At 42.3% G+C, this 16,966-nt stretch overlaps 1 protein-coding gene across 7 annotated transcripts in view; it reads left to right on the top strand.

Annotated features, from left to right (window-relative positions):
• The window catches only part of RPRD1B (regulation of nuclear pre-mRNA domain containing 1B), an 80,202-nt gene that overhangs the window by 40,505 nt on the left and 22,731 nt on the right, over positions 1-16,966 (top strand). The window contains exons 7-12 of one of the 7 annotated variants that reach the window (XR_005016414.1): positions 9,366-9,396; positions 10,232-10,321; positions 11,019-11,199; positions 11,292-11,621; positions 12,513-12,603; positions 13,109-13,195. The exons of 2 other annotated variants lie outside the window; for them this stretch is intronic. Coding sequence is in view for 2 of the 5 variants with exons in the window: in XM_036825080.1 (XP_036680975.1) it covers positions 13,109-13,258 (150 nt within the window). In the remaining 3 variants the exon portion in view is untranslated. Of the gene's footprint in view, positions 1-9,365; positions 9,397-10,231; positions 10,573-11,018; positions 11,622-12,512; positions 12,604-13,108; positions 15,786-16,966 lie in introns of those variants that run through there. 4 more of the 7 variants (XR_005016412.1, XR_005016413.1, XM_036825082.1 and 1 more) reach the window with 4 other exon arrangements.

Genomic DNA, 16,966 nt, shown 5'->3' with positions numbered 1-16,966 from the left:
TGATCTTTTTCAAAGCATCTTAGGCAGTCTAGAACTTTATTGAGCTTTATAGACAGACAGAAGATATATATGTATAATATGTGTATATATATCCACAGGTTAAGGATTAATCTTCGTTTTATGAAGGAATGAACATTGAATAGTTTAATTAGACAAATAGGGCTCTCTTCTAGGTTTTATCTGTTTACATTTGGAACAGCTGTGGGAAAATAGCAATTACTTCTTATTATAGTATTGACGTGAGTGAGCATAACTTTGAGAGCAGAGTTCAGATTACAGAAATTTGAGCTCTTGTGTCTAGGTGTCTATTTGACCCAATGGGTACATGTTATTTCGAGCAAAGATCTATTTTAGTCTTTATGAATGTTCCTACTCCTGTTAAGGTGGGTCTTCTGCTCCCACTTCAAGTTGTGATTTTTGAAGAAAGTAAAATTGGATTGTGGCATACTCTGCAATCTTCTAAGTTATATCTCTGACTTGTTTTTCCTTATAAAATGTAGGACTTGAAATAAGGTCAGAAAGAGTCTTTTTCCATGATTAGGGCAAAAATGTGCATGCTTATAAGAGCCAACCTGAAACCTTTACAAAGTCCCTGAGGTACATACAGCATGCTTCACGTAAAGAAGTTATGGTACCAGCCAAATGTCATTATGACTCTGCCAGCCTCCTTATTTGTTCTCTGCCTTATTCAGGTTCTTCAGCATCTTTAGGAAAAAGTGTGGACCACTCTCTTGCTTCTTCCAGTCATTAGGTACTTTGAGAATTTTAAGCAGAGTAGCTTTGCAAATTTCAACTCAGCAAAAATTTGCCAGCAGCCTTCTAAGCATTCTTGGGGTTTGGATAGTGATTATGTATAGACACATCCCACTTTTTCTTTATGATGTCTGTTATGATGTATTTGGTGCTTTTCCGAGTCCTTTTATTTTGCCCATAGTGTTTCTGCTCCGTGGGACATAAACTCACTAGGAGTTATTCCCAGAAAGATACCGTTTGCCCCAGTTAGGATTTAGTGATGAGGACCTAAAGTGCCCATTCCAGGCTCTTTCTGACTTTCTCTACTGAGGCCAGTGGTCTTTGCAGCCTCTTGTCTTTGGCATGGTTTTTCATTTATAAAATAACAGTTTTACCCTCACCTGGGGCAAACAGGTTCCAGTACTTGTCTAACTTAAGTTGTTAGTGTTTGCCTTTCTTTATCCCACAGGATCTTTAGGGCCAGGTTATTTTCCTTTCTGTGGAAGAAGTCTCCAGTAGGCTGGCTGAAGGGGTCCTTCTCAGCACGTGTAGCATGCTTTGCCTCTCTAATATTTTTTTTAAATCACATTCACACAAGCACACCCCTGCACCACTACCACTATCCCTTTGTAACTTCGTGTCTCTCCTTGCTGCCTCTGCTTACCCCATTGCAGCTTAGCAGGCGTATCTCCATTACTGTCTTTAGAATCTTCCACCAGTAGTCTAATCTCAAAAGCCAAAAGATACTTTTCAGTCTCTGTCTCTCATCTCCTTTTCTCTTTTTGGCCCTCTCTATAGCATTTTATACTATTTAATAATTTTTATGTGTTTTCCTTCTCTGGCTTCTGTATCCCACCTTCTGCTGGTTCTAGGACTTTTGTCCTTTAATCAGCTTTTCTCCATCCTTGCCCTTTATTTTATTTTATTATTATTATTTTTAATAAATTTATTTATTTATTTATTTTTGGCTGTGTTGGGTCTTCGTTTCTGTGCGAGGGCTTTCTCTAGTTGCGGCAAGCGGGGGCCACTGTTCATCGCGGTGCGCGGGCCTCTCACCGTTGCGGCACTCTCCTGTTGCGGAGCACAGGCTCCAGACACGCAGGGTCAGTAGCTGTGGCGCACGGGCCTAGTTGCTCTGCGGCATGTGGCATCTTCCCAGACCAGGGCTCGAACCCGTGTCCCCTGCATTGGCAGGCAGGCTCTCAACCACCGCGCCACCAAGGAAGCCCCCATCCTTGCCCTTTAAATGTGGGTTTTCCTTTAGCTTTTTTCTTATTCCAGACCTTTTCCTTGAGTGACATAAAGTGGCTTCAGCTACCACCTTTGTGCTGATGGCTTAAATCTAAATCTTTACCTAGACCCTTCCTTGTACTTAAGACCCATTTATCTTATTTCCACAGACACTTCTTACTTAATATGGTCAAACCACACCATCTCTTCCCTTCCAACCTTTCCTTTCCTCCTCTTCCCCTCTCTTGGAGAAGAGCATTGCCGTTCATCAAAACCAGACCCTGGACCTCATCCAGTGTTTCTCCCCCTATTTTTCCCACCTCCCACACCAGTCATTTCACCCTCCTCATGTCCCAGTCTCTCCCTCAGCTCCTCTGCTGCACCTCTGCCAGACAAGCTCCCGTCGCCTGTCTTCCACATTGGAGTAGTCACCAAGCCATTGTGATCTTTGTCTCCTCAAGTTTTCTTGAATTTGTCCCCCTTCTCTTCATCTCTGTCTCCACCTCCACCACCTTAGTTCAGGCTGTCACCATGTCTCACCTGGTCGCCTGCAGTAGCCTCGTTACTGGTCCATCTGCATTTGTTCTTATGCCCTGTGATCCATTCTTTGCGTGGCACCCTGTGATGTTTTCAGCATGCAGCTCTGGGCATGTCATTCTCTGCTCAAACATTTAAATGGCTTCCCATTGCTCCTAGAATATAGGCCCAAATCCTCACATGTGGCCGTCCCCCCACCCCACCCCAGGACTTGGCCCCTGCTGACCTCATCAGCCATATCTCTTGCCGTGTTCCATTGCATTTTGTCTGTGCTGGCCTTCTTTTGTCTCTGGCTTCATATGTGCTGCTCCCTCTGCCTAGAACACTCTCTCCCTCCTTTACTTCCCACTGGTTACCCTTACCTGGTTGATCCCCATTCATCATTTATATCCCAAGTCAAACAGTATTTCCCGGAAACTCCATCTCCACCCCATAAAGCCAGGTCTCTCCCCGCTGCCACCCCCCATATATACTGTCGTAGCTCCCTATCATTTTCCTTTAGAGCACCACATAGTTTGTCATTCTGTTTAGGGATTATTTGGTGATTCTCTGACCAGATCATAAAATCCTGGCTGTATTGTCATTCTTTCATCCCCAACCCTATCCTGATGCTTGGCTCAGCGTCTCACCTCAGGTGGCACATATGGTTGCAGTTCGGTTCATCTCCAGGTGCGGTCAGAGGATGTCTTCAACTGGGGCTCCTTCTGGTTGAGGACATTCCTACGAGATCTAGGCTTTACTCCTGAGACACATTCTTTTTCTCGCTCAGCTTTTAGATTGATAGGGTTGGACTATGGTGCCACCTGATTAAAAATTCTGTGACTTTTTTCCCCTCGTCTTGGAGGTCATGGGCCTTTTCATTTTCTCAAGCCAGCTTCTAGTAATTGTGCTAAATTTTCAGGTCATACACAAATGGTTTGTGGGAGGAAGGACTTTGTATCCCATTAATAATTCTCTTTTTCTTCAATTCTGTACATCTTTAACATATAAATCAGGAAGATTAAATATTACTTATAAAATAATAAACATGGGAGGGGTGATTGTTCTTTTCCCCTCTCAGATCTGTTCATTGACACTGAACAGTTTTGTAGGACTGCTTTTGAGACCAAGTGCTTGGTCTCATTCAGAACTCACCATCACCCCAGGATATAGGCATTATTTCCATTCCCATCTTAGGAGGACGCTAAGCCCAGCAAGGTAAAGTCACATGTCATACCACAGACAAGAGGTAGAGTAGGATCTGAACCTTGGATTTTATGACTCTGAGTTTTTTCTGTTCGACCACAGAGACCTCCCTCCAGTGGGAGTGTGATATACCCTCAGTCTTTTGGAGGAGCTAGGAAATGCATTTTCTTCCTTTTTTTGCTAATGGGAAGGAATTGATGTTTTTTTTATTGCTTATAGAGAGAGCTGTATCCAAATACTGTGCAGTAACCTACAGGCTAGCCTGCTTCAGGCAGACCGTATAGCACTTAAAATTATAATAAACATTGCTTAAAATTATTTTGTGTGAAAAATGTGCATTTCCTTTCTACCCTTTGCTTCTCATTTGCCTTCTAGGAATGCTTGACTCCACCAGTATTAGGCTCAAAAGGAGAAACAGGTGAAAAGTTGGCACCTTTGATGCTTGCACAGCATCAATAACCTGGTTCTTTATTAAAATAGTCATTAAGGAAGTCAGTTTGTGGGGGCTTTATTTGCGTAAAACTTGCATATTTGAAGGTTAACTTTTTTAAAAAGAACTAATTATAAATAATTCTTCCTATACATTAGTATTTTGGTTTTATCTGGTTTTGTATGAGGGATCCATTGCATAAATGGTGTAAGCATTTTTGAAGGACCCAGGTCATTTTTTTTTTTTTTTTTTTTTTTTTTTTTACGGTGATGCCCTTTTTTTTATTTTTATTTTTTAATTATTATTATTTTTAAAATTTATTTTTTTTATTTATTTTTGGCTGTGTTGGGGCTTTGTTGTGGTGCACGGGCTTCTCATCGCAGTGACTTCTCTTGTTGCGGAGCACGGGCTCTAGGCGCGTGGGCTTCAGTAGTTGTGGCACGCAGGCTCAGTAGTTGTGGCTCGTAGGCTCTAGAGCACAGGCTCAGTAGTTGGGGCACACGGGCTTAGTTGCTCCGTGGCATGTGGGATCTTCCCGGACCAGGGATCGAACCCGTGTCCCCTGCATTGGCAGGTGGATTCTTAACCCCTGGGCCACCAGGGAAGTCCCCCAGGTCATTTTTAATAAGTCTCTTTTTAAAGCACTTTTATAGGCATCCGTTAAATTGTAAATTTTAGCTTTATGATTACGTTAAGGTTTGAAAATTTGCCCAGTCCTAAAACTGATTTTATTTTTGTTAGTTTCTTTTTTTTCTTTTTTCACACACACACACTGTATTTTATTTTTACAAGAGATAAATAGACTGACACCAAGCATTGTACATGGAAGTTTCATTTTTATTAGTTTAGTTATGTATATACAATGACTTTTCATTCTTCTTCCCTTGCTTTTGCAATTCCCTATCAGAAGGGGGTTTTTGTTGTGATAGTAGAAGCTCCCTTAAACCTTTTGTGTAGAGGGTCCTCTGGGGAGAAGGAAATACCCTGAAAACACTTTGTGGTATGATTTCAAGTTTAAGAAGCCTGTTCCCACTTGATTCCTCCAATGGATGGTTGGATCGCTCTGAGAATACTCCTAATTGTAGTCATTTTGTCATTTTCCCTTCTGGGAAGTACCTTGGTGTGTTCTGTTGGAAGGGGGTGGGGGTGAGGGATTTCCTCCTCTGCCCCTCTTGAGCTTTTGTGGCTGGACTAAGAATAAAACTGACAGAAGGCAGATTAAGAGGAGAAAAAGAAACAAATTTTAATCATGTGCATGGAAATCTCATAAAAATGGGACCTAAGAAGTAGCCAGAGAAGGCAGCTTTTATACTTTTTAGACAAACAATAAATTTGTGAGGAATTGACAGCACAAAAAAACTTAGGCTTTGGGTGCTTAATTAGAAAAGAATCTAAACAGAATTTAAGCTTGGGGTAGTAAATTAAAGAAGTAAAGTAACAAGGTTTGTTTATACAGGCTTCTCGGCTCTGAATTCCTTGTCTCTGACAGTAAGTGTGTCCTTCTACCTCCAGATGCAGAGAGAACCTTTCACGTGAGAGATTTATTTCTTGCTTTTCAGGGAGACAGGAGGGTCAGAGTCTTTTTTTTTTCCTTATAGCAGCGGCTTCTTAAGCAGCTTCAATTCAAAATAATCAATATGCCATGGTGGCACATTTTGGGGCAGCCCACTCTGAGCCCCAACAATACTTTTATTACTGATTTTAGTAATGGAGCCGCGAGGCCCTGAATACTGGGATCGGAGCCACGACTTCCTCTTTTCCCTGTATCTTGCATCTTACTCAGCAGCTCCAGCCCTGCTGTGACACCCCAGAATGTATCATTTTGAGATGTCTCCGCTGCCACTAAGTCATATGGAGCATGGAGCTGGGTGAGAGAGAGGTGCAAGTCAGTGATGGCTTTTCAGCGTTCCCGTGTAGATCCTTGAAGAAAAATTTAAAACAGCATTCTTATTTTCAGTCCAAAGATCTATAGGTTGTACTTTCCCTTAAAAAAAGTGAATGAAAGAAAGAGAAATTAATTAACTAATTGGGGTTTAAGTAGAAGCTGTGACTTCTACATGTAGATCCTGTGAGCCTTAGTGGCAAGAGGTGAGCCTCCTGGCAGGACGAGGGGGCTGAGTGGGCACGTTAAGTAATCTTAGGGCGAGGATCAGCTTCCCCTTTCTGCCTGGCTCTCTTTACCCTTCATACGATGAAGCCGTTCTTTGACTTTGAAGCCGTCCTCTGAACAGGGCCCTTCATAAACTTCTTCATGCATAATAACCCTTTATGATTCTTAATTGGGAGTAGCCAAGCAGTGGGTGATTTTTATATACCGTATGTCCTATAGCACAGCAGAGCAAGATAAAGGAACACATGAGTCTTGTTACTGGAAATCTTATCAAATCAAGCCCCTGCCTGTGGTGTTATTTCTAACATAATATTTCTTATGTAAATAATTCTTAGCAAGAAAAAAGTAGGTTTGACAGTGTTTACATTTTGATCGGTATTTCTTACATGAGTTGCTAGAGGAGATGCTTCTAATTTTGTTGTTTTGAAAATGAAATTCCTGTCGAAAGGTCACTGTGATGTCGGACCCTGTCATTTCTAACCATCTTATCCCCAAGCTCATCTGCAGCGTGTCAGATTTGGCTTCCCGCTCTAACCAAAAAAGGCAAAGAATGTGTCAGCCTTGCTTCTTCAGCCAGTTGTCTTGGTACTCCATGCTGGACTGTGTTCCCACAGAGTCAGCTGGATCCATAGGAAGCAGGGGGACGTTGGACACATTTTCTCCCTCTGGTTTGAAGAGTCTGTGAGGCAAGATTCCAGCGCTTTGTCAGGACCATAAATCCTCGGCATTATCTTAGAACTACGCATTGGGCCTTTACCTTCTATGTTTTAAACATTTCTTGGCAGTCAGATAAACCCAGGCAATTCCTCACAGGTGCCTGCTTTCCCCTCCACCTCCTCTCCTCAAGGATCCTGAAACAGGGCAGCCGTAGCAGCAAATCTGTTGGAACTCCTGCCTGTTTCATGGCTCCCCATGGCCTCTCTAGGGTGGCGTGGGGTTTGCTGCAGTAGGTGCCTGTAGCAGAATGGAGGGTTCAGCTCAACCCATCACCTCTGCCACCACCCAGTATAAATTATGCATGAGCAGGGAAGGAAAAGCAGCAGCTGCCTGGGTTTGCCTTGTCTTTTCTTGCTTAAGGTAGGTAGTGGAGGAAGAGGCAAGTGTCTGAAGACAAGAGTACGAAAAAGAGCCGTGTGAAGTGTGGGTGAGGTGAATTAGCTGCTAGGGAGAGAAGACTGATGAGCAGGAGCGGTGCAGCGGCGTCATCTGCTGGTGTAAATGGTACAGGGCTTGATCTCTCAAATTCCTGTACCAGGCAAGGCAAGGGGGCATGAGCCTTAGATTAAAGGCTAAGTCCTCTATTACAAGTGTAAGGTATTTTAAACAAGGAGCATGTGACCACCTTGCCACATCATTTGTCTGAATGGTACTTGGTGATTGTGGGATGCAGCACACTTAAATGAGTCAAAAGAACTTGAATGGGTCTCATCACTTTGAAGTTGGTTTTCATGGTGTCATGAAAGGAAGCCTGGATTTCTGCTGAGCACAGGAGTTGCTGAGGGCATGGTTTGGAACCTTGTAGCAGCAGAGCTTGTGGACCACAGTTGTCAGAAGGCAGGCTAGTAGGTTGAGATAAAAGATTCTTGGATTCTCCTGAGGTCTGTTTCCTTTGCCCGTCCAGAACCTAAGAGAATAACTGGAAAGGCAGCTATCAAGGGAGTGCCGTGACCCGACCGGCAGATTCTTCACAGGGACCACCGGGGAAGTCCCTGTTTTAACAGTTTTAAAAGCAGTCTTTACCTGTATTTAGATATTTAGAGTATATATCTAGTCACTCTTGCTGATACATTTTAACCTCTTGTCCCATTGGTCATTTTTTTTTAAGTCTATTTTTTAGAACAATTTTAGGTTCACAGCAAAATTAAGAGGAAGGTACAAAGATTTCCCATATACTCCCTATCCTCAGATATGTATAGTCTCCCAACTATCAACATTCTCCAGGTGTGGTACATTTGTTACTGTTGATGAACCTACACTGACACACTATAATCACCTAAAGTCAGTAGTTTACATTAGGGTTCACATTGGTGTTGTACATTCTGTGGGTTTGGACAAATGTATAATTTATCATTACAGTATTTTCACTACCCTAAAAATCATCTCTGCTCCACCTGTTCATCCCTCACTACTTCCCTCCAACCTTTGTCTCCATGATTTTGCCTTTTCCAAAATGTCATATAGTTGGATTCATACAGTAGTTAGCCTTTTCAGATTGGCTTCTTTCACTAAATGATATGCATTTAAGGTTTCTCCATGTCTTTTCATGGCTTTGATAGCTCATTTCTTTTTAGTGCTGAATAATATGCTGTTGTTTGGATGTACCAAAGTTTATTTATCCATTCACCTACTTAAGGACATCTTGGTTGATTCCAACTTTTGGAAGTTAGGAATAAGGCTGTTATGAACATTCGCGTGCAGGTATTTGTGTGGGCATAGATATTCATCTCCTTTGGGTAAATACCAACAAGCATGATTGCTGGATCATATGGTAAGAGTATGTTTAGTTTTGTAAGAAGCCACCAAATTGTCTTCCAAAGTGGCTGTACCATTTTGCATTCCCACCATCAATGTATTTGACAGTTCCTCTTGCTCCACATCCTAACCAACATGTGGTGGTGTTGGTGTTCTGTGCTTTGGCTATTCTAATAGGTGTGGGGTGGTATCTCAACAGTGTTTTAATTTGCATGTCCCTGATGACATGTGATGTCTTTCACAAACATTTTCTCCCAGTCTCTGGCTTGTCTTTTCATTCTCTTGACAGTCTTTTGCAGAGTTGAAATTTTTCATTTTAATGAAGTCCAGCTTGTCAGTTCTTTCATGGATCATGCCATTGGTGTCCTATGTAAAAAGTCATCACCAAACCAAAGACCATTTAGATTTTCTTCTGTGTTATCTTCTAGGAGTTTTATAGTTTTGTGTTTTACCTTTAGGTCTCTGATTCATTTTGAGTTAATTTTTGTAAAGGATGTAAGATTTGTGTCTAGATCTGGTTTTTTGCATGTGGATGTCCAGTTGTTGAAAATACTATCTTTTCTCCGCTGTATTGCCTTTGCTCCTTTGTCAAAGATCAGTTGATTATATGGGTCTATTTCTGGGCTCTCTATCCTGTTGCATTGATCTATTTGTTTATTCTTTTGCCAGTATTGCATTGTCTGGATTACCACAGCTTAAAGTAAGTCTTTTTTTTTTTTTTTTAAAGTGATCAGTTGTTTTTTTTCAAATTAATTAATTAATTAATTTATTTATTTTTGGCTGTGTTGGGTCTTCGTTTCTATACGAGGACTTTCTCTAGTTGGGGCGAGCGGGGGCCACTCTTCATTGCGGTGCGCGGGCCTCTCACTGTCGCGGCCTCTCTTGTTGCGGAGCACAGGCTCCAGACGCACAGGCTCAGTAGTTGTGGCTCACGGGCCTAGTTGCTCCACGGCATGTGGGGTCTTCCCAGACCAGGGCTCGAACCCATGTCCCCTGCATCGGCAGGCAGATTCTCAACCACTGCGCCACCAGGGAAGCCCTAAAGTAAGTCTTAGAGTCAGGTAGTTTCTAACTTTGTTCTTCTTTTTTAACATTGTGTTGGCTATTCAGAATCTTTTGCCTTGCCATATAAACTTTAGAATTAGTTTGTCTGTATCTACAGAATAACTTGCTGTGGTTTTGTTGGGATTGCCTTGGATCTGTAGATCAAGTTGGGAAGAACAGACATCCTAATAGTATTGAATATTCCTATCCATGAACATGGAATATCTCTCCATTTATTTACTTCTGTGTTCAGTCATCAGAATTTTGTAATTTTCCTCCTATAGATCTTATACATATTTTGTTAGATTTATACTTAAGTATTTCATTGTTTTGGGGCTAATGTAAAGGTATTTGGGTTTTAATTTCAAATTCCACTAGTTCATCACTGGTATATATAGGAAAGCAATTGACTTTTATATATTAACCTTGTATCTTGCAACTCTATGTTTTTTAATCCTTTTCAGTGAATCCCACTTTCATCCTTTCTCTAGTGATGCCCTCCTCCTAGGCTCATGCAACTGCTCTTAAAATAGAAATCCCTATGGGAAAAGAACGAGAAGAAATGCCCATGGCACAAGTAGGTATGGGCATGATCCATCCACTTTCATAGTGGCCTGAAGAGAGGACTTTAATATGGAACATATTTCCTTTTATTAAAATGAAGTTTCTGTGGTGATATCTAGAATATAATAGCAGCCTAAGCATGAGATACCTCTCCACTCTCCTAAACAGAAATAAATGGGATTTTTTTTTTTTAAGATTGCCTTTGAAGAGAGTTATTTGAACTTAAGGTAGTGTGGGGGTGTTATCAGATCAATCACTTTTCCTTTTTTAAAAACTATTTATTTATTTATTTAGGCTGCACCAGGTCTTAGTTGCAGCATGTGGACTTCTTAGTTGCGGCATGCATGCGGGATCTAGTTCCCTGACCAGGGATCAAACCCAGGCCCCCTGCGTTGGGAGCACAAGAGTCTTCCCACTGGACTGCCAAGGAAGTCCCAGCCACCTTTCCTTTTGACTTCAGGTGGACTTGCTAAATTAGTCTAAGGATTACCCAAGAGTGAGGACCCTTGGATTCTGATCTCAGGGCAGCTCACTAGAGACTCAGTGATTTTCAAACTGTTCTTGAGGAATTCCTTCAACTGAAGTGCTCTGTAGCTACCCAGACTGGATGACTCTGAGTTGAGGTGGCTTTTCATTTGTCAGCTTTGGTCAGAGGATTTGGGCAGGGAGCAAGGGGTAACTATTCAGTAACTATTTTACCTTTTTTGTACCTAGAATTCAGGAGAAGTTAAATAAATGAATCCATGTCCAGTAATAAGAGAATTGGTCTTCTCTATTAATTTCCTGTGAAGTCTGTGAAACCAAAGAAGAAAACTATTTGTGGAGGGAAGGGCAGAGAACCTTCACATTTTAGGTCCTCAAATATGAAAGTAGTTTTCAGTTTCAAGAATGAAAGGTGATTACTTTATGTGGTGTGCTTGTGCGTGATATTATCTTTTATATATTGTTAATTCATTGGGCAGCTGTGTAGACACCTACTGCTTACAGGGCACTGCTGGGCATGGTGGATGCTGGGTGAAGCATATAGGTCTGGTCCTAGCCTCCCGATGCTTGCTAGTTTGATGGAGGAGTCACTATCAATAATTAACGCAAGTCATTTTTTTAGTTGTATTAAGTCTACGAAGGTAAAAAATGGGGTGCCAGGAGAGCTTACTTTCTTAACCTGTCCCTTGTCTGTTCGTTTGATGGCTTGTGTGAGCAGCTCTCATTTCAGGTGGAAGGCTGACCGCCACCAGTCATGTAGGGGTGGAGCCTCCCTGCCCATTTCCCCATTCCCCTCTTCCACTCCTTGCTTGGAATTTGTCTTTACAACTCAAAGTAAGTGTTCTTCATTTAACCTTTTTCCTGTCTTATCACTCTTCCTAGGAGTGCTTAAGCTTATGCCCTCAAACCCTTTGCCTCTCTAAGTGTGCATAGGTGTCTGGCATGAAGGAATCTGGAACTTGAAGAAAAACCTTACGGGTGGTCCAGTTCCTTCAGTTTTCAGATAAAGAAGGATGAAGGAAAGGAGGGAACACGTCCACAGTCACACAGAAACTAAAAGAGCCAGAACTAAACCCAGGGCTTTGAGTCTCAGCCCTGTGCTTTCTGTTACCTTCCTGCAGGAGACGCTTTAGTCACCAAGGGCCCAGCCTCAGGAACCTCCTTATCCTTGCAGAAACACCAAGGAGGGTGACACAGTTAGAGGGAAAAAGTCAAGCCCCAAAGGGGTTGTAAACCACAGATCTCACATGGCCCAGAGTTGTTACTCCATACAGATTTACCAAGAAGACCTTTTAGCTGGGAGCTGAGGAAAGAAAATAGTATGTTCAGTTCCTGTCATCAGGGGAGTCATATTTTAGGGAAACAGAGAAGTCTTGTATGTATGGAGAGAGTACCTAAGAGCAGTCTGTTAGGAGCGCAGTGCACAGGAAAGCCAGTGGAGATGGGGACCAATGTCTTGGATAAGGAGGAAAGATTTTTCTAGAGCAGTGGGACTCAGCAAGTAGGCGAAGGAGTGGAGTCAGGACTTTGCCAGGACCAGGAGAAGAAAAGAGATCCCTTCAGGCTTGAGGGGAATCCTGAACAAACGGCCTATGCAAGCTCTGGCATGTGTATGGGGGGTTGGGAAGTTGTAAGAAGTAACATTTGGGCAGGAGCTAATTTTAGAAGATCTTGCTGCTGGGAGCAGTCATGGAGATAGTGCCGTGCCATGCTTCCCTTTCTCAGAGGAGTGACTTGAAAGCCGGGCTTCTGGAAGATAAGTCTGTTCAGGGGAGTCTACTAGAAGGCGTCAGCTGGGCCTTGCTGCAGTTCTCAGGTGTGGAACAAGGAAGTCCTGGACACAGGCGGTGGCGGTGGGAATTTTGAGCTTCTATAGTCCTTGTCTACGAAGATAATAACTCTGGGTTAATCTAAGTTTAACACACAAAATATAGCTTTATAGTGGTTTTCCTAGCCATGTCTAGGTGGAGTTTTCAAAATGATTGTAAAGCTTAGGCTTTATTTTATTTTATCAAGTATTCTGAAATAGATAAGAACCAAAGACACTGCAAATACAAAACATCACTTTTTACTTCCAAATCTCAAGTGCTTAGTTGAATACCATTTCATTCACTGTTGCCACTATTGAACTCTTGAGCTTTCCTTTTTTTATTTAAAGTTTTGCCTTTTGAGAGTTTGAATGAATGTTTAGCTGAATGGGGGAGGGGCTGTCTGGTGAGGAGCACACAGAGCAAGAAGGTGAGAGTACCTGTATCTGCTCTTTAAACCTGGCCATCAGCACACACAGACTTAACTGCACTGTGTTCTCTTTGTCTCCTTAGGAATATAAACAGAAGCTTGCTCGGGTAACCCAGGTCCGCAAGGAACTCAAGTCCCATATTCAGAGCTTGCCAGACCTCTCGTTGCTGCCCAACGTCACAGGGGGCTTGGCCCCCCTGCCCTCTGCTGGTGACCTGTTTTCAACTGACTAAGGCAGGTGTCATGCCCCAGACTCCCATCTGTACCAGCAGAAAGAAGAGGGCAAGTCATGGTTGGAAATAACCTAGTAGCCCCTGGTTCTATCCCTCTTTCTGCTCGGCCCCCCCAGCCTCAAGAAAGAACCGCAGGGTCTGATTCTCCTCTCCAGCCTCTCCTGTTGAGCACAATTGAGGACAGTGGCGAATGGAATCCAGTTTAGATTTATATTTGGAAAGAATACAAACTCACTTCATGTTTCCATGCCCCTGTTGGTTTTCCGTTCTTAGCTCTCTCTTTACACCCAAGAAGTTATGAAAATCATGTGTAGAAGAATCTTGTCTCTCACGACAGCATTGTGTCATGAAAGCAGCTTCTCTTTTCTGAGTTGGGCTTGTTCAAGTCCACTTGAACTTCCACTGAGGGACTCACTTCTGGAGTCGTTGGCTTTCCTGGCTGCCATCCACCCCAGAGATTGGACGCCCAACTGTTGAGCAGCTTTGCCATAAAGAGTTTGCCAAATCTCGGATCCTCCCTTACTGTGACTTATAGCAATGCGTAGTCAAAGGTGTGACTTATAGCAATGCATAGTCAAAGGTTGGGTGCATTTGTGAGCAGACTAGAGGATCTAGCAATAAGATTCAAAGCTGATCTGGGACATCAAGTCATAGGTCAGAGAACGACTAACAGGGATCACAAGCATGAATTAAAAATAAGTTATTTGCTTTAGGTTCCTATCCAACAACCTCCCCAGGCTGCACTTATCAAGGGTGCCACCCACGGTCAGAGAGCACGTTCCTAGAAACATGATCTTTGCCCCAGTTGGTTGTGAAGGCGGTTGTTAGAAATGGCACTGTGGGCCCCCAAAGCTAAAGGCATTCTGGGAGTCCGGGCTCTGCGTGGGTGTTGCTTTGACCCTTTCTTCTGGGGAGTCGGGCACACACTAACATTTAATTCACTGCGTGGGCACATGTCCACAGCATGGTGACTAAACTTGAAAATCTCCCCTGCAAATATGACACTCTGTGCATGCTTGTCTGTCTTTTAGTTCACACCACTGCACGTGTCCTTGTGCCCCTAGGAGGAGGAGTACTTTGTGTCAGATGTTACTGAATAGCTCATCTCGGGAAGGGGGAAAGTGAGGGATATTAATTGGGGGTCTTAATTCCATTATCATGCCAGCTGACATTATGACTATATAATGTAGTTAGAAAGGATTATTACCTTGCTTTTAGTAAAGGTTAGGCCTGCTGACTGTAAGTCATTCTAATTTGGCAGGCTTATTTTTGACATTGGAAAGGGCAGAAAACAATTTGCCCCAATAGTGTAATAGGAATTATAGCCCAGAGGCTGAAATCCAAAAGCTATAAAAAGGAATTCAGTGGAGGGGGCTTCAGAATCTCCATTATTTTGAGTTGCTCTTTTCAGGATTACCAAAAAGCCAATTACATGTAATTTTACATGTTCAGCGTGTTAGAATATAACGTCTGTTTTTAAAAGTGTAACAGGCTTCCCTTCAAGAAGCTCTCTTGCCTGCCATGAAGTGAAAATGATAAAAAGTCATAGCAGGTACGCAGTTTAACTCTGTGTAGAACCTAGTAGCATTTAAGCTATTTTTCAGATTGAATACGGTCTGTGTGTTGTTTGCATATTGACACTGCCTGTTGTCCTGTCATTACTAAATTAATGAGTCTATATATAAAGTTTTTCTCCCAGAGGCCACAGGGCAGTAAATGACTTTTACTAAAATTGCAAAATAAATTCCAGTCTTTGCTGTTTCTGTATATAAGACCCCTGCCCACGTGGTGTGCTGCTTCAGCCCCGCAGAGGAGCTTGCTTCTGAACAGACCCATCTTGCACAGACTCTGTGCTTTCTTTCACCAGGGAAGCAAAGTCTTACCAGCCACAAACCAGCCAAAAAGGTGTAGTGGATATCTGCTCTCATCAGCTAGGTGAAAATGTTACAACATAATGGATTTTGCCCACTGCTCTGTTTTATCTGATTGAGTCTTTGACTAGAAATTGGTGCATAATCATTACAGCAAGAGCAAGAAATGAAACTGTAGCAATTATGTAAATGAATGTGTTGGCCTCTTAACACCTGTTATTAGTGGACTTCCTGTAAGGAAGTTAGTTCTGTTTTTTTGTTCAACAAAATGTGCTTTTGTTTTTTAACTCTTAATTCTCCCACATCCTCCCCAGGAGTGCTTTTTACTTCATTTGTTTAATTTAAATGAACCTTTCTCCTTGTATGTGTGAGGTGATCTGGCAGGGCGGGGTGGGTGGGTTTTGTTCTGTGTTCTCCTATACTTAGGGCATCCGTCGGTCTCCAGGACCTTTCCTTTAGGTCTTCTTCCTCAGAAAGTCTTCAATCTTCCTTTGTTTTTTGTTCTGTTTTTTTTCTTAAAGAGTATTTTTAAAGCTTAAATTTGTATATTAATTTAGGACTTTATTTAGAAGTATAGGCTGCCATTGGCGGTAGCAGTATATTCTGAAATGTCTCATAGATATATATTTTTGAATAAAGATGGTGTTGTTGAATGACATTGTGTAATGTTTCTTTTCCCTCTCCTGTTAGGGAACACCCAAAGCTTTGTTTGTAATCAGTGGGTAATTAGTAATCAACAATAGAGATTGTGCTGTCTCTGCAGAGTCTTGTCTCTTAGGAGTTTTTGTGACTGTTTAGTAGCCCATAAATACTCAGCACTTAGATAGTATTTTTTTTTTTTTTTTTTCCTAAAGTCTTTTTTTTTTAAATTTATTTTATTTATTTTTGGCTGTGTTGGGTCTTCGTTTCCGTGCAAGGGCTTTCTCCAGTTGTGGCGAGCGGGGGCCACTCTTCATCGCGGTGCGTGGGCCTCTCACTGTCACGGCCTCTCCCGTTGCGGAGCACAGGCTCCAGACACGCAGGCTCAGTAGTTGTGGCTCACGGGCCTAGCCGCTCCACGGCATGTGGGATCTTCCCAGACCAGGGCTCGAACCCGTGTCCCCTGCATTGGCAGGCAGACTCTCAACCACTGCGCCACCAGGGAAGCCCTAGATAGTATTTTTTGGTTCTTTCCAGGGGGTTAATTAGCTTTAATTAGCCAATTCACACAGTACACAGGAGAGGTACCTTCATAGTTTTATCTTCATTGTACAGAAGTGGGATTGATGGAGAGAGGTTAAATGACTCTTTCCCTAGTACCACACGGTCTCCGACAGATTAAAACTTGGAAGTTCTTTGATTTCAGCACTTGTGTTCGTACCACTAGGCCTCCTAAGAGAGATTTGATTTTGGCAGTACAGTGAAAACCACTCTGAACAGTAAAATAAACATGTGAGATAATTGCAAACCCAAGTGGTATGTCTTTTAAAAACATTTTTTGTGGGTTTCTTTTCACTTTTAAATTCAGTGAGAGCATATTGACTATTATTGGTTAAAACTCAAAATAACAAAAAATGGTTTGCAATACTTTCCTTTGAAGCAATTGATATGTTTAGAAGGATGATTTTAACCTTTCTTACTGGGTGAGGGCAGCATTTACCAAAAGAAGTACAGTTACCAGTTTATCCCGTTTATCTCACGACGCAAAAAAACTGCCGTAGCCCTGGTCCTTCAAGGCTAAATGCAGCCCAAGATGAAGATCAGATTTGGAAAGTTGAGACTATGCATTAACCAAGTTCTGTCTTAAAATATAAAGGTTGAATGTAATATGTGAATCTCAGGAGACAAGATCTCCTTC

The sequence above is a fragment of the Balaenoptera musculus genome, chromosome 15, assembly GCF_009873245.2.
Source record: "Balaenoptera musculus isolate JJ_BM4_2016_0621 chromosome 15, mBalMus1.pri.v3, whole genome shotgun sequence".
In the NCBI taxonomy this organism is placed as follows: domain Eukaryota; kingdom Metazoa; phylum Chordata; class Mammalia; order Artiodactyla; family Balaenopteridae; genus Balaenoptera; species Balaenoptera musculus.
The sequence above is the reverse complement of the archived record's forward strand: the minus strand, read 5'-3'. Positions and strand labels throughout refer to the sequence as shown.